General features: G+C 38.5%; 2 protein-coding genes across 4 annotated transcripts in view; both read right to left on the bottom strand.

The window, feature by feature from the left end:
• Nucleotides 1-1,998: 1,998 nt before the first annotated feature.
• Nucleotides 1,999-6,992, bottom strand: LOC128869737 (uncharacterized). The gene is made up of 4 exons (XM_054112339.1): nt 4,795-6,992; nt 3,136-4,626; nt 2,084-3,090; nt 1,999-2,024 (listed from the first exon to the last, which is right to left on the bottom strand). The coding sequence occupies exons 1-4, from the start codon at nt 6,990-6,992 to the stop codon at nt 1,999-2,001; spliced, it is 4,722 nt and encodes a 1,573-aa protein (XP_053968314.1).
• A 6,487-nt stretch (nt 6,993-13,479) lies between these two features.
• Nucleotides 13,480-24,888, bottom strand: part of LOC128869681 (uncharacterized) — a 144,039-nt gene continuing 132,630 nt past the window's right edge. For all 3 annotated transcript variants that reach the window (XM_054112284.1, XM_054112286.1, XM_054112285.1), the window contains exon 3: nt 13,480-19,288. In XM_054112284.1, coding sequence (XP_053968259.1) covers nt 19,219-19,288 — 70 coding nt within the window. In that variant the 3' untranslated portion in view covers nt 13,480-19,218. The remainder of the gene's footprint in view (nt 19,289-24,888) is intronic.

Here is a 24,888-nt window from a genome sequence, read left to right as displayed (position 1 = left end):
CACAATTGTTTCGCATCTATTTTAGACAAATGAGGAGAATGTTGGTCAAAATAAATAAATTAAATAGTTTCAAAAATGGATATTGGAAGAAGATTACAAAAAATAAATAATAATAAAGCTAACATAACTGGAAGAGATAATGATGATATTGCAAGTTTATCTAGAGTTAATGGTTAATAATTACTTCAATTTTTGTATTAAATTAATGGTACGATATTATGGTAGTTACATAGAGTTACACAGTCCAGGCTACAAATATGCAACTCCTAGTAATAATTTACATTTAAAAGAAGAACAAGGTATTCAACCAATTAATAAATTAGATGCAGCCGCTCGCTAAAGAACATGATTTTGCATATTCAAAAAATACTGATGTATTATAAATTGGAGGAAATGAAAAACCATCAAGTAATTATACGGCCGCCGTAGCAGAATGAGTTGGTGCGTGAGTACCATTTGGAATTCGGAGAACGTACGTTCGAATCTCCGTGAAACACCAAAATGAAGAAAAAGTTTTTTCTAATAGCGGTCGCCCCTCGGCAGGCAATGCCAAACCTCTGAATGTATTTCTGTCATGAAAAAGCCACTCATAAAATATACATATCTGTAGTTCAGAGTCGGCTTGAAACTCTATTTGTGGAACAACATCAAGAAGCACGCGACAAATAGGAGGAGAGGAGCTCGGTCATACACCCAAAAAGGGTGTACGCGCCAATTGTATGTGTATATATATATACCTATATATATTAGGGCGGGTCGATTTAAAAATCGCTCATTGCTCTGTGAAAATCGTATTCTAGGGATCATCAGAATTCGTTTTAGAGGTATGGTTCCTTCGGCAAAGTTTCTTATTTTGATCCCTAGAATATGATTTTCACAGAGCAATGGGCGATTTTTTTGCCATGCCACAAATCGACCCGGCCTAATATATATATATGTATTTATATTGCGTTACATATATACATATATATAGGGTTATTCAATAGGTGCGCTTCAACTTTTTTCCGATAGGGAGGGCGAACGACGCAATATTTTTTATTTTTCGCTTGTCATTTGTAAACTTCATTAGTATACATTTCATCATGGAACGCTATACACTTGAGCAACGATTGCAAATCGTGCAAATTTTTTATGAAAATAATCTTTCTGTTGCTGCTACTTTAAGAGCATTACGGCCATTTTACGGTCCATTTAACAAGCCGTCCCGTTTTGGGGTTATGTGAAGTCATTGGTCTACAGTAACAAGTATTTGTGAGCTCAGAGCCAATATTGAACGCGAAATTGCTGGAATTTCGGCCGATTTATGCAAAAGAGTGGTCGAAAATTGGGTTCAACGATTGGACTTCGTAAAACGTGCACGCGGTGGTCATGCAAAAGAAATCGAATTTCATACTTAAATGTACATGTTCAAACTCGATAATAAAAAAAAAATTAGTTAAAAAAGTCAAACCGTTTGTGTTTTATTCAAAAAAGTTCAAAAATCTTAGACAGACTGTATCTTAAAAAATTAAAAAAAAGTTCTAAAAATGTTAAAAAGATCCAAGCATATTTCAATAAAAACAACCGTGTTGCGGGGAGAATCCTGTATGCAGCTACAAAACTGTTGCGGGAAGAACCAATAATGTTGCAGGAAGAAATTGATGCGGGAAGAATCTTGAAGGCGGCTATAAATTCGTTCGCAGGGAGAATCCTTAATTCTTAATGTTGCGATAGGACCAAGTTGATTGAAGCGATGAAATATCCGGAACGAAGGACCTCACTAATGATGAACACAAATTCCTGTTGGTTATTGTAGCGATGATATTGCGGCAAAATTCCCAATTTAAAACATGTTGCTTCCGATTCAAAATTACAATTTTTTCTCTCCATTTATTTTACAAAATGTTCCGTATTTATACACATTTCTTTACAAACAAAACCTACTTAATTCACAGAAAATTATAACAAATAACAAAAGTTGAAAAACATTAAAGTATTTTAACTAATATTAAATTGAACTCAACATACCGCCGCCCTTGAACTATCTGAATAAGTTCAAAATAAAATATTAAAAAGAAAATGAAAAGCCTTGAAAAACATTTACGATAAGAAATTGCTTGCCATCGCTGTCGAAGATTTCCACGAAACCCTTGACCCTCAGGTTCCGGTATTGACTTAAGCGGTTCACCGACTATGAAATGTCCGGGAGTTAAAACTTCTAAGTCACCAACAGCTTCAGAGTTGTCACAGAGTGGGCGAGAGTTTACGCAAGCTTCTATTTCAGTCAAAAGTGTGTTGAACTCTTCGTATGATAGTGGAACTTCTCCTAATACGCGTTTTAAATGATACTTAACACGTTTGACTCCGGTCTCCCAGTAACCTCCCATATGGGGTGCAGCCGGTGGATTAAATCGCCATTCGATATTCGAGTCCGCAAAGAAAGAGCGAAGTTTAATATCAGCCATGCACTGTTGAAATGCAATGCGCAACTCCTTCTCGGCTCCAACGAAATTTGTACCGTTATCTGATGTCATGACCTTACGAAAACCTCGACGATTTGTGAACCTTTTAAACGCATTTAGGAAAGCTGGTGTTGACAGGTCACCAACAAATTCGAGATGCATCGCACCAGTGCACATACAAATGAACGAACAGATGTAGCCTTCGGTAGCCTTAGCTCCTCTTCCTTGGGTGAATTTGTAGAAGTAAGGTCCAGCGAAGTCAACAGCAGTGTGAGTAAAACAACGGGCGTAGGTTGTGCGAATGACAGGTAGATCACCCATGACTTGTGTGGTAAGATTGCGGTTCAAATAAATGCATTTCACGCACTTATGGTATATATTACGGATCAAGCTACGAGCGCCGATAACCCAATAACGACGTTGCAAGACAGTTTGCATAATGCGGGGCCCAGCGTGCAAAGTGACCTTGTGTATTTCGCAGATTATTAACTTAGCAAGCGGACAATTCTTAGGCAAGATAATGGGATGCCTAACATCTGGAGCGACTTCATCATTTTTTATTCTTCCTCCAACACGTAGAACACAAGTTCCATCCAGAAAGGGCTGCAGACGCAAAAGACTACTGCGAAGTGGGATTGGTCTTTTAGCGCTGCAAAGAGAAATTTCATTAGAAAAATAAAACCGTTGCGTATACCTTATTAGGCGAAGTTCAGCTTCAAATAACTCTTGGCAGCTCGGTGTACCAAAACGCTTTATAACATTAAGCCGTCTGTTAGCCCGAATGTTAGTCAAAAAACGTAAAACATAGGAAATAACTCGACGCAGCTTAGAATACGATGAGTATTTTGTCATCACGGACCAATAATCTGTAGAATTAATCACATGGGCACGAATACTCTTTCGTATGCCCAGCTCTGTAGTGTGCTCTTTAGATTTTTTCTGCTTCCACAATTGTTCAGTACTTTTCAGGAAAATAGGGCCAGCCCACCACAATTGATGACGTAATAATTCGGAGGGAGTTATACCTCTTGAAGCACAATCTGCAGGATTCTGTTCAGAACGAACGTGGTTCCAACATTCGGGAGGCAAAACTTCTTGAATATCAGCGACGCGGTTGGCTATAAATGTCACCCATCTGCTGGGGTGAGCTTGTAACCATGCCAATGTTATAGTAGAGTCAGTCCAAGCGAAAAGCGGATAACGGAGATCAGACCAGCAGTGCAGCACGCTTCGCACTAGTTTAGCAGCAAGATGAGCGGCGCATAATTCAAGACGTGGCAACGTTGTCGGCTTAAGCGGAGCTACCTTGGTTTTCGACGAAATTAATGACACAATAATGCTACCGTCGCTTTGTCTTGCTCGTGCATACAAAACGGCGGCGTAAGCGCGCTCGAACGCGTCTGCGAATACGTGCAATTGCGTAAATGACCCAGCTACTTCAGTACCAAACCAACGTTTCACCTTCAAATGTGCCAGTTGCTTGAGTTCTATGCGATGCTCCAACCACTTCGTTGCGATAGACTCAGGAATGATATCATCCCAACCTACCTTAGTGCGCCATATGTCTTGAAACCAAATTTTTGAATTTATAGTAGCGGGAGCAAGTAGGCCCAGAGGACCAAAGAGCGTACTTGCATCTGATAGAAACATGCGCTTGGTCAACTTAACTGGCTGTTCCCTCAAGTTAATAGTAAACGTGAGGTAGTCTCCTTCTGTGTTCCAGATAAGACCTAAAGCGTGAACATCCTTATCGTCGACAATATAATGTGATATGTTCGTAGATGCATTGGAAATGCTTGCGATTAGTTCAGCGCAGTTCGATGCCCACTTACGAAGTTCAAACCCCCCTTCCCTCAATATTTCGGAAATATTTTGCTGCAACAATCGAAGTTCTTCTTTACTAGATGCACCAGTAACTAGATCATCCATGTAAAAATCCTTGAGAATAACACTAACAGCCCTAGCACAACCATTCGACGAATCTCTTGCCGTCTGTTGAAGTGATCGGACAGCTAGATGAGACGCAGCTGCCACTCCGTACGTTACGCGAACCATGCGAAAATCTTGGATAGGCAGGGATGGGTGGCTACGCCATACGATGCGTTGCAAATCGGCGTGTTTTAAGGATACGCAGATTTGACGATACATTTTGGCGACATCTGCCGTTACAGCATAGCGGTGTGTTCTAAAGCGAAGTAAGATGGAGTATAAATCTTCCTGCAATTGAGGTCCTATAAATAATGCGTCATTCAGCTAATTTCCGGAAGCCGATTTTGCGGACGCGTTAAATACAACCCTCAATTTGGTCGTGGTACTACTTTCCTTTAAAACAGGATGATGAGGTATATAATACGTTGGATTCATAGTCTCTGACGTGACCTGCATATGTTTCATATCAATGAGTTCATTCATGAATTCATTGTAGCGTAAACGAAGATCGGAGTCACAAGCGAGTCTTCTTTCAAGTCGTAACAAATTCCGGATAGCAAAGTTTCGCGACTCTCCCAGAGCTACATCGGGTTTCAGCGGCAATTCGACGACAAACCGCCCGTTAGGTTCCCTTCGATGCGTTGTTTCAAAATGGTCTTCACAGTAACGCTCCTCATGCGTAAGATACGTTTTTTGCGGAGCTTCCTCTAACTCCCATAACTTGTTCAATGCTCGATCCAAATGAACATCGCAATGTAACGACTGTAAGCGTGGCATATCAGGCTCAGATCCATTCACGCTTCCAAACAGAGTCCACCCAAAGACCATCAGTTGAGCCATAGGAGCTCCAGATGGACCCTTACGAAGTTCTGTACAGATCAGTTGATCCACAACGTCCATTCCAATCAATATATCGACCCGTCCAGGCTTCATAAAATGGGGATCGGCTAAAAACAAACCTCGGATATGTAGCCACGATGAAGTAGCTATAGTCTGTGTTGGCAAGTCGCTTGTAATTTTAGACAGAATTAACGTTTTGACACTAAAGCATTGATTTGTGGAGAAAGAAGAAAGAGAAAGTGATACTTCCCCTCTAGCTCGTCCTCCTTGTGCTGACCCAATTCCAGTAATGTTAACTTCAGATGTTGATCGCGGCAGGCCTAAGCGTTGCACACACGCTTCGGTTACAAAGGAAGCATCTGATCCAGAATCGAAAAGTGCACGTGCGGGCTGCCAATTACCAGAACAGTCGCGTACCTTCACTAATGCGGTGGATAACAGCACAACTCTTTCTACAGCTATGGGTGGATTGGAGCTCGAGTTCAAGCATGAAGAAACGCGTGGAACGTCGACGCTTGCTGGAAATTCAAAAGTTTTTGCGCTTACCTTTGATGTGGCGTCAGCAGCGCATAACGAATGCGTCGCGGTGCCGATGTAATTGTTTACTGCGGTAACGGTCGTTGACTGCAAAGCACCGTGCAACAGAGTGTGATGACGTTGTTTACACATGTGGCAAGTGGAAGCACTGTTACAACGGTCTTTATAGTGACCTGAACTTAAGCAGTTGAAGCATATGCGACCTTGCTTCACGAACTGTGATTTTGTAGACAAGTCCAATTCACGAAATTTTTCAAAACTGTAAATTTTATGAGGTCCACTACAATATGCACACACGTTACTTTGTTTTGATACCGCGTGGAACACATTTGTCGACTTGCTTGCTGATGCAGTTTTAACCTTAATTGGTACTGATGTTGTTGACGACGAAAACATCGATAACGATCGGCATCTTATCTCTAAAAATGTTATTAGTTGCTCAAAAGATGGAGGATCATCACTAACGAGCGATAACTCCCACTGCTTACGCGTTTCGAATGCCAACTTACTGACGACCTCATGTACCAACCAATCATCCCAAAAATCAATCGGACGACCCAACGCTTTAAGCTCGCGAATATGCTGTTGGAACGCATCAATTACACCTTTGATTGCGTCAGCATTGTCATGCGTAGCCCTTTTAATTTCAGCCAACGCGCGAAGATGAGATTCCACAATTACACGAATAACCTTATACCGCGATGTTAATAGACCCCAAGCTTCAACGTAATTTGTGTCACATATTTTAAAACCACTGATCATTTTCAACGCGTCACCTTTCAAGCAGCTTCGGAGATAGTGCAACTTTTGTCCATCTGATAAAGCAGAGTTATTATCAACTAACGAAGAAAATGCGTCGAAAAAACCAATCCATTCTGTAGAGTCACCGGAGAATGTAGGCAACTCCATTTTCGGTAAACGTATAACCGTGGACACAGATGCCTTTGTGGAGCTATCTTGCGATTTAGTACGACAATTTTTCACGCGGCTAAAGTTAGCTGAAGCTGTAGAGTACCAAGTTTCGGCTTGGATACGCACATTTTCTTCAATTTCAATAACATCGGCCCCACAAGTAATTTCTACAGCGTCTTGCGCAACGTTAAAACGAACCCACTGTTCACTCAATAACTGAAGGTAGCTTGCAATATTCTCTGCATCCATAGTGAATGCCTCATCAATACTTTTTGCCATATACCGTTTAATGGCATTGAGAGCGGAATCGCGCGTTTTAGTAGAATTCGACATTTTTAATGTGACAGAAAAGCAAACGACGGGTTTTTAGAATTTTCGCGATGTTAAATGCAGGAACGGCTGCACAAACGTACACACGATTTAATGCACAAAAATAATTTTCTTAATATTCGTTGCGCCTTTTGCTACGCGTATGTATGTACACAAGCGAATGCGTACATGCAAAAGGCAAGCGGAGTGACTAGATCCGGCTCGAAGGACCAAAAATGTTGCGGGGAGAATCCTGTATGCAGCTACAAAACTGTTGCGGGAAGAACCAATAATGTTGCAGGAAGAAATTGATGCGGGAAGAATCTTGAAGGCGGCTATAAATTCGTTTGCAGGGAGAATCCTTAATTCTTAATGTTGCGATAGGACCAAGTTGATTGAAGCGATGAAATATCCGGAACGAAGGACCTCACTAATGATGAACACAAATTCCTGTTGGTTATTGTAGCGATGATATTGCGGCAAAATTCCCAATTTAAAACATGTTGTTTCCGATTCAAAATTACAATTTTTTCTCTCCATTTATTTTACAAAATGTTCCGTATTTATACACATTTCTTTACAAACAAAACCTACTTAATTCACAGAAAATTATAACAAATAACAAAAGTTGAAAAACATTAAAGTATTTTAACTAATATTAAATTGAACTCAACAAACCGTAAGAAATTTTTAAATTGAATAAATGTCAAAACTATTATTGATTTATTATTATTGATTTTTGTTTACTTCTTATTATACGCAAACCTACAAATAAACCATTTGGCAATGTCCAAGATACTTGGATCATTTAGCACTCTATCGCTTCTAGAAGAAAATTTAAATCGCTTATCCTGAGCACTTGAAGAGTAGCTATGAAATGCTCTTTTATTCATTCTTCATAATTAATTCATAGTTCATTGAGTGATTAAAATAAAAGATTAGTAAATAAAATAAATAATAAAAGAAATAGATTTAATGAGGAAAATTTAATAACAACCGTGAAGCCTCTGTGATGAAATGTCAGTAAACATTTATTTATTTGTGATATACTATTTAATTCAATCACAATTTCAAAATCAATGTTATCTTTTAAATAGAGCAACATTGTTTCTTTTCGCAGCCACTTACATCCCCATCCTGAATATTTAAAATGGAATTTGCGTCTGGATTGCGCCCCATAAATAATGAGAAACATGCTTTGTAATTCAATTTCTTTATTTTATGTGTTTAATAAAACAATAACTTAAAATCAACTACCAATTCTAACAAACCAAATATTTCCAATAAATAGGAGTACGGAACAGCTACCGGATTCGGGCATAAGTTGTTTCTGATAAATTAAAAGCGATGGGAATTCAGAAAGCGATCACAGTCGGATTTAATAATAGAGATCGGGTTTTTAGAACACCATCGTATGTTTTTGTCTACCTTTACACAGGTTTTATAATAATTTTTCGATATTTGATTGTTAGCGATATTTTATTATGTAAAAAATTGTGTTTTATTTTCTGCTCATGACCTTGACATTCATTTATGTTTTAAATTAACAGCTTTGTTCAGAAATCCGATTACTATTAGAAGTCACCATATTTTGTTGGTCAATTTCATCCGCGTGTGTAAATTTCGCACAGTGCTGCATTTGCAAGCGGTTTGGTTATATAGCCCCAGTCGGTAGTCCACGGTGAGTCGTAGAGCGTCTAAGCAGCAGTGTGGTCGGCACCAAAATCCACAAAAATTTATTTAATTTAAATTTTTTTTTTTTTTTTTTTTTTTAAGCTTACATGATAATAAAATTATAAGTAAACTCAAGCAAACGCAGCGCTAGCAGCAGAGGCCTTAGGCTGGCTGGTGATGTGTGTTGGATCAGATACGACGGAGCAGGTCGGTGTCCTTCAGAAATTTGTAAATTTTTTTAATGTTTTCTTCAGTGGCATCTTTTAAAAGTAGAAGAGGATCTGTGTTGCTGAAGTGGTGTTGCCTTTGATAAGCAAGTTCTGGGCAGGATACCAGTAGATGATGCGCACTGACTGTGGCTTGGCAGAAGGGGCAGGTGTTGGATGTATTACCCTGCAATAGGTGTACGCTAGTAATTATGGTGTGCCCAATACGCAGTCGTGTGTATGGGGTAATGTGGTTTGTGGTTACAGATGATGGATAGGCAGGTTTTGTACGTTTGGGGTTAATGTTCGAATAATGGTGTTTATAATTCGACCGTTTACGAAGTAACTTAATTTGCCTCTGTTCATGAATAAGTCGGTGTATGTCGGTAGGTAGGATGACTTCTGATGTGACTGTTGGTGTAATGGAAATGTTCTTGGCAATTGTATCTGACAGTGTGTTACCCTGAATGCCGAAGTGCCCAGGTATCCGCATAATTTTGATGCTAATTTTGGTTCAGCGGCAGAATGAAAATAGACGGCCGTACGCGATAGCTTCCTGATTTTCCTTTACCACTCGTAAGAAGTGTGGGATCCTTTTGACCCGTCAGTAAAAACCAATTGTAACCCGTTAAATTTATAGTCTGCGATAGATTCGGAGAACTTGGCCCTGTAAACGGCGTTTGGAGTATTATCTTTCCGTAAATTAACTAGGTCGTTGATAAAAGATTTTTTGCTAACCGCCCACGGTGGGTGATTAGTGTACCGCAGAGTGTGTAGTTTAGAGGGCAGTTCCGCATGTTTAGCAAATAAGACGCAGGTATGTATTGATGAGAGTATTTTAGGTGTAGATACGCGTGAGGTTGCAGATTGAAAGTCTTTGCCAATAAGAAGCTTGAGGATTAGAGTAAGCTTTGGAAAGAGCCTGAATATTTTGTCCTCCATGTTGTCGTATAGAGACGGAAGGCCCGATTCGGCAAGAATGGCCTTTATGGGCGATGTCGGAAAGCCGCGTATGGATCTGCGCACTGCGGCATGGTAGGGGGCAGCAAGCACCTTTAGATTTTGTTTGGCGTGTAGTCCATAAACAGCTAGACCGTAATTAATGGTTAATAGGATGAGGGCTTTTACCACGTTAATCAGTTGAGCTAATTAGCGAGCGTTTGCTTGATAAGTATTTAATAATATTTAACTTAACATATAGTTTTTCCCTAACATATTTACAGTGCTGTTGGAAGGAATATTTGGGATCAAAAACCTACTTAATTCACAGAAAATTATAACAAATAACAAAAGTTGAAAAACATTAAAGTATTTTAACTAATATTAAATTGAACTCAACAAACCGTAAGAAATTTTTAAATTGAATAAATGTCAAAACTATTATTGATTTATTATTATTGATTTTTGTTTACTTCTTATTATACGCAAACCTACAAATAAACCATTTGGCAATGTCCAAGATACTTGGATCATTTAGCACTCTATCGCTTCTAGAAGAAAATTTAAATCGCTTATCCTGAGCACTTGAAGAGTAGCTATGAAATGCTCTTTTATTCATTCTTCATAATTAATTCATAGTTCATTGAGTGATTAAAATAAAAGATTAGTAAATAAAATAAATAATAAAAGAAATAGATTTAATGAGGAAAATTTAATAACAACCGTGAAGCCTCTGTGATGAAATGTCAGTAAACATTTATTTATTTGTGATATACTATTTAATTCAATCACAATTTCAAAATCAATGTTATCTTTTAAATAGAGCAACATTGTTTCTTTTCGCAGCCACTTACATCCCCATCCTGAATATTTAAAATGGAATTTGCGTCTGGATTGCGCCCCATAAATAATGAGAAACATGCTTTGTAATTCAATTTCTTTATTTTATGTGTTTAATAAAACAATAACTTAAAATCAACTACCAATTCTAACAAACCAAATATTTCCAATAAATAGGAGTACGGAACAGCTACCGGATTCGGGCATAAGTTGTTTCTGATAAATTAAAAGCGATGGGAATTCAGAAAGCGATCACAGTCGGATTTAATAATAGAGATCGGGTTTTTAGAACACCATCGTATGTTTTTGTCTACCTTTACACAGGTTTTATAATAATTTTTCGATATTTGATTGTTAGCGATATTTTATTATGTAAAAAATTGTGTTTTATTTTCTGCTCATGACCTTGACATTCATTTATGTTTTAAATTAACAGCTTTGTTCAGAAATCCGATTACTATTAGAAGTCACCATATTTTGTTGGTCAATTTCATCCGCGTGTGTAAATTTCGCACAGTGCTGCATTTGCAAGCGGTTTGGTTATATAGCCCCAGTCGGTAGTCCACGGTGAGTCGTAGAGCGTCTAAGCAGCAGTGTGGTCGGCACCAAAATCCACAAAAATTTATTTAATTTAAATTTTTTTTTTTTTTTTTTTTTTTTAAGCTTACATGATAATAAAATTATAAGTAAACTCAAGCAAACGCAGCGCTAGCAGCAGAGGCCTTAGGCTGGCTGGTGATGTGTGTTGGATCAGATACGACGGAGCAGGTCGGTGTCCTTCAGAAATTTGTAAATTTTTTAATGTTTTCTTCAGTGGCATCTTTTAAAAGTAGAAGAGGATCTGTGTTGCTGAAGTGGTGTTGCCTTTGATAAGCAAGTTCTGGGCAGGATACCAGTAGATGATGCGCACTGACTGTGGCTTGGCAGAAGGGGCAGGTGTTGGATGTATTACCCTGCAATAGGTGTACGCTAGTAATTATGGTGTGCCCAATACGCAGTCGTGTGTATGGGGTAATGTGGTTTGTGGTTACAGATGATGGATAGGCAGGTTTTGTACGTTTGGGGTTAATGTTCGAATAATGGTGTTTATAATTCGACCGTTTACGAAGTAACTTAATTTGCCTCTGTTCATGAATAAGTCGGTGTATGTCGGTAGGTAGGATGACTTCTGATGTGACTGTTGGTGTAATGGAAATGTTCTTGGCAATTGTATCTGACAGTGTGTTACCCTGAATGCCGAAGTGCCCAGGTATCCGCATAATTTTGATGCTAATTTTGGTTCAGCGGCAGAATGAAAATAGACGGCCGTACGCGATAGCTTCCTGATTTTCCTTTACCACTCGTAAGAAGTGTGGGATCCTTTTGACCCGTCAGTAAAAACCAATTGTAACCCGTTAAATTTATAGTCTGCGATAGATTCGGAGAACTTGGCCCTGTAAACGGCGTTTGGAGTATTATCTTTCCGTAAATTAACTAGGTCGTTGATAAAAGATTTTTTGCTAACCGCCCACGGTGGGTGATTAGTGTACCGCAGAGTGTGTAGTTTAGAGGGCAGTTCCGCATGTTTAGCAAATAAGACGCAGGTATGTATTGATGAGAGTATTTTAGGTGTAGATACGCGTGAGGTTGCAGATTGAAAGTCTTTGCCAATAAGAAGCTTGAGGATTAGAGTAAGCTTTGGAAAGAGCCTGAATATTTTGTCCTCCATGTTGTCGTATAGAGACGGAAGGCCCGATTCGGCAAGAATGGCCTTTATGGGCGATGTCGGAAAGCCGCGTATGGATCTGCGCACTGCGGCATGGTAGGGGGCAGCAAGCACCTTTAGATTTTGTTTGGCGTGTAGTCCATAAACAGCTAGACCGTAATTAATGGTTAATAGGATGAGGGCTTTTACCACGTTAATCAGTTGAGCTAATTAGCGAGCGTTTGCTTGATAAGTATTTAATAATATTTAACTTAACATATAGTTTTTCCCTAACATATTTACAGTGCTGTTGGAAGGAATATTTGGGATCAAATATAATACCAAGAAACTTAAGATTACACTGTGCGACAATTTTGGGGTCATCAAAATCAAACCACACCGGACCTTTTTTTTCTGAAAATATACCTATTCAGTAGCAAAACCCTCGCTGTGTTTTTAAAAGTTAGCTCGATTTTTTTTTTTATAGCGTTTTGAAGTTTTCTATTTTCATGAGATTTTGGAGTTTTACCTGTACGCTAAATTTGACTTATAAATCGACCTTTGTTTGATTTAATCGATTTATTTTGTCATAGCTTGATGCAGAAATTTCGGACATGTCAATACGCAATTTTGAATACCAAAATTTCGAAAAATTGTATGTTTTTACCATTTTTTACTGTAATTATGAAAATAATTAAAATTTCTCACTATTTCTTCTAGCAAAAATGTTGCAAAATGTACTAAAAAAGTCATTTATAAGATAAAAACATAAAACTGAACTTTAAGTTTGTTATTTTCTAAAAAAATAAATTTTTAACAAGATTTTTCTTCATAAAAATAATTTTTTTATACTCTGCTTTAAATTTTTTTTTAAATATCTAAAAAATCTGTAGGTAAAAATATTAAATAGATTAAGTAAAAAGAATATAGACTTGAATTCTTATAATTTTTTTTTTTTTTTATTAAAATAAAGAATTTTTACGTACTAAAACCTTAAAGACGAGCTCTTTTCGACAATGATTGAATTTCAACATCATCATTATCAGAGTAATCAGATTCATGAGTAAAGAATTCCATAATAATAATTATTTTCATAATTACAGTATAAAATGGTAAAAACATACAATTTTTCGAAATTTTGGTATTCAAAATTACGTATTGAGATATAGGTTGTTCTCAAAATAAGTTTATTTGTACATGTACGACATTTCTGCATCAAGCTATGACAAAATAAATCGATTAAATCAAACAAAGGTCGATTTATAAGTCAAATTTAGCGTACAGGTAAAACTCCAAAATCTCATGAAAATAGAAAACTTCAAAACGCAATAAAAAAAAAAATCGAGCTAACTTTTAAAATCCCAGCGAGGGTTTTGCTTTGAATAGGTATATTTTCAGAAAAAAAAGGTCCGGTGCGGTTTGATTTTTGATGTCGCACTGTGTTATCTGTATTTACAATATTTACGCCATGGAGGGTAAGGGAAGAAGGAGGACACTTCCGTTTTTTACATATATGAAGCATTTTGGTTTTACTAGGACAAATTGAAGGGCCTAAGGATAGAGACCAGGTGGATAAAAGGTGTAGGATTTTGGAAAAGGTTCTCATTACTTCCGCTTTATCCTTGGATTTGGAGAATAGCAATACATCGTCTGCGTATATTTGGTGTTGGATTGTTGGAAAATTGTTCAAAATGTTACTAATTTCGTTAAAGGCTATAATGAACAAAATTACCGATAAAGGGGATCCCTGTGGAGTGCCATTATCGAGTGGAAAAATGGGAGAGCGGGTGTTGGATATAAGTACACGTAATTTTCTGTTCGAGAGAAATGATTTTATGAAATTGTACAATTTGGGACCGATCTTGCATTTGTCGAGTTCTCTGAGTACAACTTGAATTCCAATCCGATCAAATGCTTTTTGAAAGTCGAGTGAAAGCAAGGAGATGTGGTTTTTGCTGGAAAGCGCGTTTGAAATAAAATGGTCAAGATGTAATAGGGCATCTGTTGTGCCTTGTCCCTTTTTGAAGGCGACTTGGTGGATGAGTTTGTTTGAGTGGGCATACCAGGTTAGTCTGGTAGCGATTTTCTTCTCCATTAATTTGCCTAGGAAGGGAAGGAGTGAAATTGGGCGATAGCTGTTGACGTCGCAAGGTGATTTTCGGGGTTTTAGGAGAGGAATTACTGCGTTTGTTTTCCATACGTGTGGGTAGTGACCTGTGGTGAGGATATTGTTGTAATGCTTGTTTAAACGGTGAAGGAGGGAAAGAGTGAGATGCTTAATCACGGGATAGGATATTTTGTCGATGCTGGGAGTCTGGCCTTTTGTTGCGAACAGGGAAAGTTTGAGCTCAAGGAGAGATATGTCGGCTTCTAAGAGTCTGGCAGAGTAGGAGAGATTAGAAGTAGTGGTACGATTTCGGGGAATTAGCGAGTGTTTAGAGATAATAAATTCGGGAGGAAAAGTGTGGTCTGAAGAGGCATTAGAAAAGTGGCTGGCAAATTCTTGAGCTATATCCCAAGGATATAGAAGATTGCCATGAGAGGAATTAAGGAAGTTGATTTGGGAATTGCAAGGTACACCACTGAGCTTTTTTATGTCTGCCCATATTCTCTAAGGATGACGCAGAAATGCTGCTGGTGAACTTTTGAAAACAGTGCGGCTTTGCATCCTTAATTACACGACGAAATTGTGCGTTCAATTTTTAAATAGTGCCAAGCGTGTTGCTTGGCTTGCCTAAGGGAGGCAATTTCTTTGTTCCAGCATAATGGGGCTGGTTTTACTGGTTTTGTTGAGGACAGGGGTATGGAGGCGTTGGCCGCACATCGAATCGCTTTATGGAGGTTGGAGGTTTCTACGTTGATATTTAAAGTCAGTGGGAAGGAGTTGGAATAGGACTCGCAAGCAAGCTCGAATTTGTTCAAATCCGCTCTCTTTTAAATTTGGTGTTGTTGCATTGTTAGTCTGCTGGGATTTGGGTATGTTGTTGGATGTTTTTTTCTTGGCTGCGCTGATATTTGCTGTTGCATTTTTGTTTGTATCTTCTTCGTTGGCTTTATGTGCCGTATTTGTTTGCGAGTTATTTGGTTTGGTTACTGCTCTTGGTTCGACCGTTGAATATGGTATTCGTTAGGGTTGCTATTATAAATTTTCCACAAAACCATAATCCAGACAATATTACCACCGGATGTCTCAGCTAATTTAGATAGATTCAAACTTCGCCGCCTAGGTCGTCCCTCGGCTGGTCGTACTCGCCCATTACTGGTGGAAACTCCATCCCCATCGGTAGCTCGAGCAATTCTCAGGACTAAACCACCTGAACCCACTGATGGATCAACCAAAGTCTCATTTAAATCTGATCTCATTCTGGCCCAGCTGACACATCTTAAGGATCTTCGTGACCAGTTAGACACATTTGTAAATAATGGTGACTCTTCAAAAACAATAAAATATGTCAATGGTGCTCCTAAGATAGTTGGAAAAATTTTTCGCTCGCTCAGCAAAAAGGGAAACCCAGTCGATTCTACAAATTCACTACCAGAACGTGAGAGGCCTGCGTACCAACCTCGGAAGCTTTCTCACAGCGGCATCGATCAGTGGCATTGATGCTTTCTGCATCACTGAAGCATGGCTTCATCCAGCCATCAATGACGGGGAGGTAATAGAGAACACGTTTAAGATCTTTAGGAAGGACAGAAGCAGCTCAACAGGTGTCAGTGAACGCGGCGGAGCCGGTTTCATTGCAGTAAAGAAATATATTCAAGCAGAAAGTATTCCCATTCTCAACGACAGCATCGAACACATCTACGTAAAATTGAAGTGCAATAGTTCTGATATCATCGTCGGGTGTGTCTACTTTCCTCCGAGAGCTTCACTCGCAGCTTTCAAGACATTCATTGATACGCTTCACTATCTGAAGGAAAAACATAGTGCCGCAAATCTCCTTATTACTGGCGACTTTAACCTTCCTAGCAGCTCACCCCAGCCCAGTCTAAAGCCTGCAACACCGACTTACTATGATTTCAAGAACGGTGACTATGATAATCTCAATAACTTCTTCGTAAACGCTGATTGGTCTAACTTATATTCATCAAGCACTGTAGGTTGCAAAATAAAAGGACTCAATGACATAATCCACGAAGGCATCTCATCATATGTTCCAGTGCGTGTCAAAAAAACAAGTCACTTCCCTTACTGGTTCTCAAGTGAATTAAAAAAATACAAAAAAATACAAAAAAACTACAAAAAATACAAGAAAAACGATACTAATTTGTACTATAGAAAATTTAGCGAACTTAGACGGGAGTGCAAGGGGCTCAACACATTATGCTACAAAAATTATATAGATAAGATTGAGCAGCAGGTTCGGACTGATACAAATGCATTTTGGAAATTAGACATAAAAGAAGGAGTAACAGCGATATTCCGTCTACCATGACTTGGAATAATCTGTCGGCTGACTCCGGCATTGAGATTAGTAACAATTTCGCATCCTTTTTCAAGAGTGTATATAATCAGGATCCGCATTGAGGCTTAACGTTAGCTGATCTAGGACACAGGCCGACTAATACTATCACCGAGTTCGAGGTTAATATAAATGACGTTTACAAAGCGCTGCTGACATTGAATACAAAGAAAGGTGCTGGCCCGAATGGAGTACCAAACACCTTCCTCAAAAACTGTGCTACCAGCCTCAGCGGACATCTCACACGTATAGTTGATTTCTCTCTACAAACCCAACAGTTTGGAAATCCTCCTACGTCTGTCCCATTTACAAGGACGGTCCTAGGTCTGAGGTTTCCAACTATAGACCAATTTGCATACAATCCTCTCTCGCTAAACTCTTTGAAAAAAAGTTCTCCCCCAACTCACGGCATTTTTCTCGAACGTTATCACCAACAAGCAGCACGGTTTTGTTGGCGGGAGGTCTACTACTTCGAATTTGTTTATCTATATCAACTACCTCCAAGAAGCACTAAACGAAGGACACGAAGAGCACACCATCTACACGGACTTTAGCAAAGCATTCGATAGAGTCAATCATTGTATCCTGATAAATAATCTCAACAGATACGGTATTCAAGGCAATGCTCTGGGCTGGATCTATCTGAAAGGCAGTTTCAAGTAAGGGTGGATGGTCATCTATCCACCAAGCATGATGTAACGTCGGGTGTGCCCCAAGGATCACACCTGGGTCCAACTCTGTTCAACATATTCGTTAACGACATTGGCGATCATTTACCGTCTGTACCTGCTATATGCGGACGATTTAAAAATCTGCAGATCGATTACTAGTGTACAAGACATCAAAATTCTCCAGAGTGATATTGACTTATTGTCGGCCTGGTGCAGCAGAAACAAACTAGGCCTGAATATCAAAATGTGTGCAGCAGTATCTTTCTCAAGATCGCACGTCTGTACTCCAACCAACTACCATTCAAACAATGAGACAATAAGTGAAATTGACAGCATTAAGGATCTAGGTATCATCAAAGACAACAGATTGACATTTAACAACCATATTAATAAGGTTACTCTCCAAGCGTTTAAAACTCATGGTTTTATTGCAAGTACCAGCAAGGACTTCACAAATCCCAACACCTTACTGAGCCTTTTCTCCTCCTTAGTCCTTCCAATTCTGGAATATGGCACAGTAATCTGGTCTCCTTTTACTGACTCTGCAATCAAACGCGTTGAACGAGTACAAGTAAAACTTTGCAGAAGCCTGGATTACCGATACAGTCGTCAAGGAGGATACAGATCAACACTTGAGATCTATGACCAGTTCCACATCAATAAATTGCAGGCACGACGGCAGGTAGGGGACCTAATATTCTTTTGCAAAGTTGTGACTGACCTGATCGATACCCCAGATATCAATAGTTGCTTTGAATTGGCACCTGTTCGACTTCCACTGAGACGCAATCACCTACTAAAAACCACAAGGGCAACTAAAAACTATATTTTTAACGGTCCACATAACGGAATAGCTAGGATCGTCAACTCTCTGCACAACGAGGTGGACTTTTACAGCGGATCACTCAATACCTTCGTACTAGATATTATATTAAATCACGTATATTACCATACCCCCAGGTCAAACAACATTTCGAACAATTTTTTTTTTTTTTTTTTTTGAATCAATTAATTGTTACAAATACCCAATTAATTTCTTTAAACCTTCAAAACCTTCAAAATTCATTTTTTCTCTTTTCATTAATTGTTACCAAGTTGTATATTGCCGATTGGCGTTTGTGTATTAAATAAATAAATAAATAAATATCGTTCACCCTGTATATATAATATATTGGGTAGCATATAAAAAGAATAATTATATTTTATACAATATTATGACTCATTTGATTTAAATAAATAACCAATATTAGTTGAAACATATTTTGGCATGAATAAAAATACTGTGTACATTAGAAATAATTTTGATCAAAAATGCGGTCATCTTTGTTTAAAATTTTTAATTGATTAAATAATGCCTATCATACCATTGGATGGAAATTCATTATTGATTTCATGTCATTTTGATGAGCCAGTAATATTGGATAATAAATCAGATTACAAAATATGCTTACTTCATTTTTATAGTTATAATATATCTAAAAAGTCGAAAACAATACTTTGCATTATGTTGACTCTGTCAACTATTCCCAAAGTAAGTGGATGAAAGCATTAAGAAACTGTAACGTTGTATTTCTTTTATTATTTAAAACTTATAACATTGTGTTTTTTTTTCGTAAAATATATCTCTCGTATTTTTAATTGTAATAAGAACTCCGGAAAACAAATGCGTTTAGTAAGCTAAGCAGCACGAGTAAGAACAACACCTGTTTTGCAGCGGCCAGCCAACGCTGTCCACACTACAAAGGTAGTCATTGGCAAGCACCCCAGCTCTGCTCACCGCCGATTACCAAACGGAATGTGTCCTTTCCAAAAGCGCGCAGGCTTTTTATAGGCAAAATCAATCCTATTAGAAAATTCAAATTTAGAGTTTGAAAAAAGACATCTAGTAGTCATTACAATTTTAGGGCATTAGAAAATTAAAATTTACAGTTTGAAAAAGACATTTAGTGGTCATTACAATTTTAGGGCATTGCCATATAAGAAAACTTTAAATTAAATCTTAACAATGGTATTGCCATATAGAAATAAATACATTAATAAATTATAAAATATAAGTATGTATTGTGCAGAGCACGCTTTATTCAATGAACAGAAAAAATTATCAAGAAACGGAAGTGCGGAATATTGAATGTATGTTGGAAAAATATTAGACAGAATAAAAATGTTGAATTAATTAAAAAATGATTTATAGATGGCGCAAAAAACTCGCAGACGAAATTGCTTCGCACTGTTGCATTTGTCCAACACCTCCCCTCGAAGAATTCCGGATGCGGCAACAATCAATTCGCATCAACCATACCCAGATCTGTGATGCACCGGTAGTGTTTTTCGACAGGTAATCCTTTTGTGAGCACATCTGCAGGCATATCTTCAGTTGGCATAAAATTTAGTATGATATCGCAGTTTTGATGTTTTTCTCGTATGAAGTGGTGACGTACATCAATGTGCTTGGTTCGCGAGTGATAAGCGCTACTCTGCACTAACTTTTGTGCACTTTGGCTGTCGTTATATATTATAATTGAGCTATCCTTTAATCCGATTTCCTTTATAAGATTACGCAGGTATAAGGCCTCTCTTGTCGCTTCACATAAAGCCATATACTCGGATTCAGTGCTCGACAGTGAAACAGTCCTCTGCTTGCGTGCCTCCCACGATATTGCAGCTCCAGCTAGTATAAAGGCGTAGCCGGAATAAGATCGCCTATCCGCCATGTTCGCGCCCCACTCTGCATCAGCAATTGCATATAATTTTTTATTTGATTCTTTGTAGAAAATGCCGTAGTTTGTTGTACCTTTTAAGTATCTTAAAACACGCTTAACTGCCTTCCAATGAATTTCGGTGTAGTTCGAGTTGAATTGGCTCAAAAAATTAATGCTGAAAGCCAAGTCAGGACGCGTTGTAACAGCCAAATATAATAAGGCACCAATCAAACTTTGATATGGGTATTCTTTTTATTTCAGTTTCATCACGTACAGCGGGTTTTTCTAGTTTAGTGTTGAATTCTAGTGGAGTTTTGACTGGTTTACAGTCCTCCATATTAAAACGTTTTAAAATTTGTTCTGCATATTCACGTTGATTTAGGAACACACTGTGTTTTTTGAGATCTTGGTGAAATTCTATGCCCAAACAAGTTTTTACTGGACCTATGTCCTTCATCTCAAAGCTTGCGGCAAGAGACTGTTTGATTTCAATTAAGAGCGATTGATCATTTGTTTAGATTCTGCGTAAGATTTTTGGACCTTTGCACGTTGGCAACGGCGAATATCGCAGACGATGGAACGATGAGCTGTATGAGCTTTACGACGACATAGACATAGCGCAGCGAATAAAGATCCAGCGGCTACGTTGGCTGGGTCATGTCGTCCGAATGGATACAAACGCTCCGGCTTTGAAAGTATTCGATGCGGTACCAGCTGGTGGTAGTAGAGGAAGAGGAAGGCCTCCTCTGCGTTGGAAAGATCAGGTGGAGAAGGACTTGGCTTCACTTGGTGTGTCCAATTGGCGCCAGTTAGCACGAGAAAGAAACGACTGGCGCGCTTTGTTAAACTCGGCCAAAATCGCGTAAGCGGTTATCGCGCCAATTAAGAAGAAGAAGAAGATTGATCATTTGTAGCTATTAATAAAACGTCCACGTAAACAGTAATCAGCGCAAGACTCGAATTCTTACGCATAATAAAAAGGCATGGATCACATTTAGATGAATGAATTCCCATTTCACGTAATTTAGTACTCAATTTCTGGTACCACTGAAAACCAGATTGTCTTAAGCCATAAAGCGACTTTCGCAATTTGCATACGGTGTTCTTGTTTTCGGATAAAGCTGTCAACCATTTGTCTGCTATAGCTCGAATTTTACTAGCTTTTGGATCAGCTGTGTCCGCAATCTTACCTGAGATTACCTTTTTGAGGATCACTCCCATATATTCTGGTATTTGCATATAAACGCTTTCATCTAGATCACCATTCAAATAAGCAGTGATGACATCCATTTGGTGTATCTGAAGATTCATTTCCGCTGCCAAAGCTGCCATTGTTCTGATTGATGTCAATCGCGTGACTGGTGAATATGTGACGTTGAAATCCTCCCCTGGACGTTGCGAGCACCCTTTTGCTACGAGACGTGCCTTCTTCTTATTTCCCTCTTTTGTTCGAAAAACAAATCGATTGCCAATAATCTTTCGCTTGATAGGTTGCTTCACGATGTCCCATGTTTCATTCGAAATCTGTGCGATGTACTCATTTGCCATGCTGCTGCTTCGTCGTTGCCATATTAACATATTCACAATCTTTAAAATCAGAGCTCGATTCTGGCACACTGTCATTTGCTTGTTCCTTTGTGTTACTGGCCGCCTTTTGATATACCTTTCGAGGTCGTCCCCTTAAGCCAACTCTCATTAATCTTGGCCTACCTCTGCCGTATTTCGATTTCGAAGACTGATTTTTCAGCAATGTCTTCGCAACAAGTTTCGTTTCTAACCGATTTCAACTCTAGTTCTATTTCGAAATCTTTTTTCTCGTTATCAGATTTGTGAAACATTTCTTAGAAGAACTTGACATCGCGGCTCACCAGAATTTTTTGCTTTTTGGGAGACTAGAGTCGATAAGCTTTAGCATCCTTTGAATATCTAACTAAATTTTCCGCTTTGATTGCCTTTCATCAACACGTAACATTTAGCACCGAACGGTCTGAAATGAACAACTGTGGGGGTTTTCCCCGACCAGAGTTTTAACGGTACCTCACTTTTAAGAACTTTAGTTGGGCACCTATTCCTGATATAGTTCGCTGTGTTAATTGCTTCTGCCCAAAATGTCCTTGGTAGATTCGCTTGCGCCAACATGCATCTAGACATTTCCAAAAGCGTTCTATTTTTTCGTTCTGCGATGCCGTTTTGCTGTGGTGTATAAGGCGCACTCAACCGCCTCCTAATTCCACAATCGTCCAGATATTTTTGAAAGTTGCCGTTAATATATTCTAAGCCGTTGTCTGATTGGAGAAACTTTATTTTCTTTCCTGTGAATGTTTCGGCAGAATTTTTGAAAATTTTAAACATTGGCAGTATGTCGGATTTTCGTTTTATAAAATAAACTTCACTGTAACGAGAAAAATCGTCCGTGAATGTTACAAAATATTTCGCACCTGAGTGTGAGCAAACCCTCATAGGCCCACAGATATCACTGTGCACAATTTCAAGCAGTTCCGTGGTACGCTGCTCACTTTGCTTAGGAAAACTCCCTTGTGTTTTTTTTTTGGCTAACACAAATCTCACAAGTCGCTAATTTTTCATTGCTGTCAAAATTCATACCATGTACCATACCTGCGGCACGTTTTAAATCGGTTTCATTGAGGTGACCCATACGAACATGCCAGGTGGTAAGTTTGATAGGCTTCGCTTCAGAAATATTTGCTGTCGGCTGTGAACTTTTAAGATAATATAACCCACCAATGCGTGTGGCAGTAAGTACTGGCTTACCTTTCTCTATAATAAGTGCTTTATCTCGCTTAAATATTACCTCAAATCTCTTTTCTGCAATCTTCGAGACTGAAAGTCAATTTGTTCTTAGATCTGGCACGTACATAACTTGTTCGAATTTTATCGGTGCTTCTTTCCCTTCTTCGTTAATAACAACCCGGACGTTGCCTATGCCAGCGATATTCGCTGTGTCGCTATTTGCCAAACTAAGTGTTTTACTTATTTCTTTGAAGTTGGTGAAGTTGTTTTTGTTGGAACTCATGTGAGAGGAACAACCACTATCCATACACTAATATTCGCTTGAATTCTTTAGCAAAAGAGCCGATTCGAACAACATTGATTTTTCGATCTTTTCTTCAGTAGCGTGACGTGCACTCCAGTTGGAAGTTTTGTAATTTTGTTTTGATCGACAATTTCGCGATATATGACCACCCTCGCCGCATTTATAGCAAGTTCTATGTTCAACCAATTTTGGCACTGAATTTCCTTTTCGTTTATAGTTGCTGCTAGCATTGCCGGTTTGCTTGTGAATATTTTTAAATTTTGGTTGAACATTGAATACGTTCTGTTCCGCAGCTGCCTCCTTTGCTTTTCGCGATTGTTCTTCCTCCAGTATCTTTACACGAAGAACATCCGGCTTGGGGAGTTCATCACGTGTTTCCAAGGTGCATCGAAAGGTCTCGAAGGAATCAGGCAAACTATATATAGGGTTATTCAATAGGTGCGCTTCAACTTTTTTCCGATAGGGAGGGCGAACGACGCAATATTTTTTTTTTTCCGCTTGTCATTTGTAAACTTCATTAGTATATTATACATTTCATCATGGAACGCTATACACTTGAGCAACGATTGCAAATCGTGCAAATTTTTTATGAAAATAATCGTTCTGTTGCTGCTACTTTAAGAGCATTACGGCCATTTTACGGTCCATTTAACAAGCCGTCCCGTTTTTAGGTTATGTGAAGTCATTGGTCTACAGTAACAAGCCGGCGACGATTTGTGAGCTCAGAGCCAATATTGAACGCGAAATTGCTGGAATTTCGGCCGATTTATGCAAAAGAGTGGTCGAAAATTGGGTTCAACGATTGGACTTCGTAAAACGGGCACGCGGTGGTCATGCAAAAGAAATCGAATTTCATACTTAAATGTATATGTTCAAACTCGATAATAAAAAAAAATTAGTTAAAAAAGTCAAACCGTTTGTGTTTTATTCAAAAAAGGACAAAAGTTGAAGCGCTCTTACTGAAAAACCCTATAGAAGCAAAATTGTTAAAAGATCATCACCCACAGTAACATTTATTTCTTTTAGCTTAGTCACGGCGTGGAAAAACTCATTTAAATGTTCACGGATGTTATCTCCTTGCTTCATTCGCGCGAGGGCTATGCGTTTCAGGAGTGTTGCTTTTCTTGCAGGACCTTTTGATTGAAAAGTAGACTCCAATTTCCTCCACATATCATTCGACGTTTCACATTCGGAGATCAAACCTAATTCCGAGGAAGATATTGCAAGCGTTATATCAGCACACGCCTTTTGATCGAACTCTTTCCACTTCTTCACTCTTCCGCATTTTCGCCAGTTGGACAGGCTTTCTCTCCCGATGCGTAGCTCCACATGTCAACCTTTATCAGAATAGCACGCATGTGCAATTTCCAGCTATTATAAATTATCCGCGTTTAGCGGATCAATCCTTATAGATGTGCCAGCCATAGTTATTTTAAACGGTCGGGCTATTATCTAACTAAACTATATGTCCCGATAGTTTTATCCAACGTAATTGAAAAAATATTTATTTTTCTTTTCGATTTCGTGCCTGGCCCATAACCTATTGTGCAGAGCACGCTTTATTCAATGAACAGAAAAAATTATCAAGAAACGGAAGTGCGGAATATTGAATGTATGTTGAAAAAATATTAGACAGAATAAAAATGTTGAATTAATCAAAAAATGATTTATAGATGGCGCAAAAAACTC

Source organism: Anastrepha ludens, chromosome X (assembly GCF_028408465.1).
Source record: "Anastrepha ludens isolate Willacy chromosome X, idAnaLude1.1, whole genome shotgun sequence".
In the NCBI taxonomy this organism is placed as follows: Eukaryota; Metazoa; Arthropoda; class Insecta; order Diptera; family Tephritidae; genus Anastrepha; species Anastrepha ludens.
This window is presented reverse-complemented; position numbering and strand designations above follow the sequence as displayed.

Bases quoted from the DNA above. Each gene is read 5' to 3' on its own strand.
- LOC128869737 (XM_054112339.1), bottom strand. From the start codon at position 6,992: ATGTCGAATTCTACTAAAACGCGCGATTCCGCTCTCAATGCCATTAAA. The intron at 4,627-4,794 runs GTATTATATACC...ACTTCGCTTTAG, and splicing joins TCAGAGACTATGAATCCAAC to AACACACCGCTATGCTGTAA. The intron at 2,025-2,083 runs GTAAATGTTTTT...GAACTTATTCAG, and splicing joins ATGGCAAGCAATTTCTTATC to ATAGTTCAAGGGCGGCGGTA.